Raw genomic sequence first — 2,253 nt, forward strand, 5'->3', positions numbered from 1 at the left:
AGGGGAGGATAGGAAGAAGAGAACAGAAAAAAACTACCTACCAGTATAATGAACACTATTCAGAAGATGTGCACAATTATAGCCCTGACTAAAGCATTATAAATCTACCCCGTAACAAAAACATTTGCACCACTGAAATATTTTGAAGTAAAAAATAATTTAATAAATAGAAAATGTGGGGCAGCACCCATGACTCAAAGGAGTAGGGCATTGGCCCCATATACTGGAGGTGGCGGGTTCAAACCCGGTCCCAGCCAAAAAATGCAAAAAAAAAATAAGGAAAATGTGATTGTATTTGAATGGTGTGATGACATGCAGGAAATCAGTAATTGTAAAATTAAAGAACAATAATCCAGAAAACAAGAGGCCACAGGACATAAGGACTGGTCCTACTGGTAGTCTTATTCCTGGTCAGGGTAGACAAATTACAACAGCAGGGGGAAGAAAGCAATGGAGGTACATGAATGGAGCAGAAAATAGTACCTGCAACCTACCTAGGCAATTGTCTCTATCCTTCATTTCTTGCTCACACTGTAGCATCTACTATCCACATAAGTTCAGTTTTATTCTTTCAAATGTTAACTTTATCTTTTACTAGCTATTGATATGTCTCCATTTACACACTTTCCTTGTTTTAGAAAATTGTGTTTGTGTCATAATCAAGCAATTTTAATATAGTAAGAAAAATCTGAAACCTTCGAATGAGTGAATGAGATAGTTTGCTTTAAGATCTTCATTTAGATGAATTAACTTCAAAACACTTTGTTTCAGGACAACTTCCCATTGACCTTATGCATTGCAAGACTCAGGATATAGTTTATTCATCCTATATTTACTGAAATGCAAACTTCACAAGTTTTCACAAGGATATCTCCAGGAAAAAGAAACAGTGACTATTTATATTCATGAAAAAAATCTACTACCTAATTTACTAAATTGCTTTCTCTGTTTAATTACCTAAATTCTGAATAATACTGTTTGTGGTTATCATAATAAATATTAAACTCATGCAGATAAAACATATAACAACGCTATCTGACTTTAATAAGACATAATTTTGGCAGATTATTATACTCTTACATCTCTAAAATAATTATATGTTCCTTAGATCTATATAGAAATAAACCTTGTAAATATACCAAGATACTTTAAACAAAGAACATTTTTCTTATATAATTTATTATTTTCAATATTGTAATAATCATCTTTTCAAATGAAGTTTTTCTCACTGTTCACAGTATCTACTCTTTGAAAACATTAAGATAGTTTTTTCACTTTAAATAGCGAACAGCCTCCTTCATTGAAAATAAGGTAAAAAAAAGATATATTTGGAGAAAATTTTTACCTTCACTCACTCAGGCAGCATCTCCAAAGTTACTCACTCAGGCTATTTAGAACAATAAAATATAATTTTTTATGATAACAAAGTCTAAGATTTGATTTACTTTGGAGCAAACTAGATACCTTGTATTATAAAACTTGAGCAACACTGTTAAAATAAAAATCTTATTATAACTACCGTGAAGTATTATTATATGTGAAATCCCAAAGCCACTTTGTTTATTAATACCTTGTTGTTTTCGTGGATCATAAATCTGAAGCCCAAACAGGGGTGGTCTTTCATGCCTCAATAATGTCACCTCACTCGTTATCAAATCTAGTTGAAAAATGGAACCATTCATATAATCAGTCCAGAACACATAATTCCCATGATGCGACAGTCCAAAAGGATGGTTCAATTCTTTCCCACTGTAAACAATCTGTAAAATATAAACACATTGTGAAAAATCAGAACTGACCTTTAGAAACATAAATATTTAGAGAAAATTATATTCAAATAAGGATAATAGATATGAATCTAACTAATATCTTAATTAATATTTTTTTCCAGTAGATTTGAAAAATAGATTTCACAATGTGAGCATATTTTTCTGGTTTAGAGCTTGCTATTTAAGAGAGGACATCTATATTTCATCCATTTAAATTCTTTCATTTTCGGCACTATTAATATGGTCGGGAATGTAAAAATGAAAATGACTTTGCCTCACTCTCATTCCTATCTCTGTTTTTTAAGATATTCTTGTATCATATGCTGGGATAGGAATGAACTGAATAACTCACATCATTATGTATATTACAATGTTGCTCTTCCAATAGCCAAATGATAGAATATGTTTAAATGGCATTGGGAATAAACAAGATTCTCCTACTTTAATTGGGCCAATGCAAATTGACAAAATCTAGGAGCTGACT

At 31.3% G+C, this 2,253-nt stretch overlaps 1 protein-coding gene across 1 annotated transcript in view; it reads right to left on the reverse strand.

Moving 5' to 3' along the window:
- The window catches only part of LOC100949794 (low-density lipoprotein receptor-related protein 1B-like), a gene marked incomplete at its 3' end in the record, with an annotated part of 1,553,965 nt that overhangs the window by 455,904 nt on the left and 1,095,808 nt on the right, over positions 1-2,253 (reverse strand). Inside the window, exon 13 of the mRNA XM_003793025.1 lies at positions 1,571-1,760. Coding sequence (XP_003793073.1) covers positions 1,571-1,760 — 190 coding nt within the window. The remainder of the gene's footprint in view (positions 1-1,570; positions 1,761-2,253) is intronic.

This window comes from Otolemur garnettii, unplaced genomic scaffold (genome assembly GCF_000181295.1).
Source record: "Otolemur garnettii isolate 467f Iridium unplaced genomic scaffold, OtoGar3 scaffold00064, whole genome shotgun sequence".
Lineage (NCBI taxonomy): Eukaryota > Metazoa > Chordata > Mammalia > Primates > Galagidae > Otolemur > Otolemur garnettii.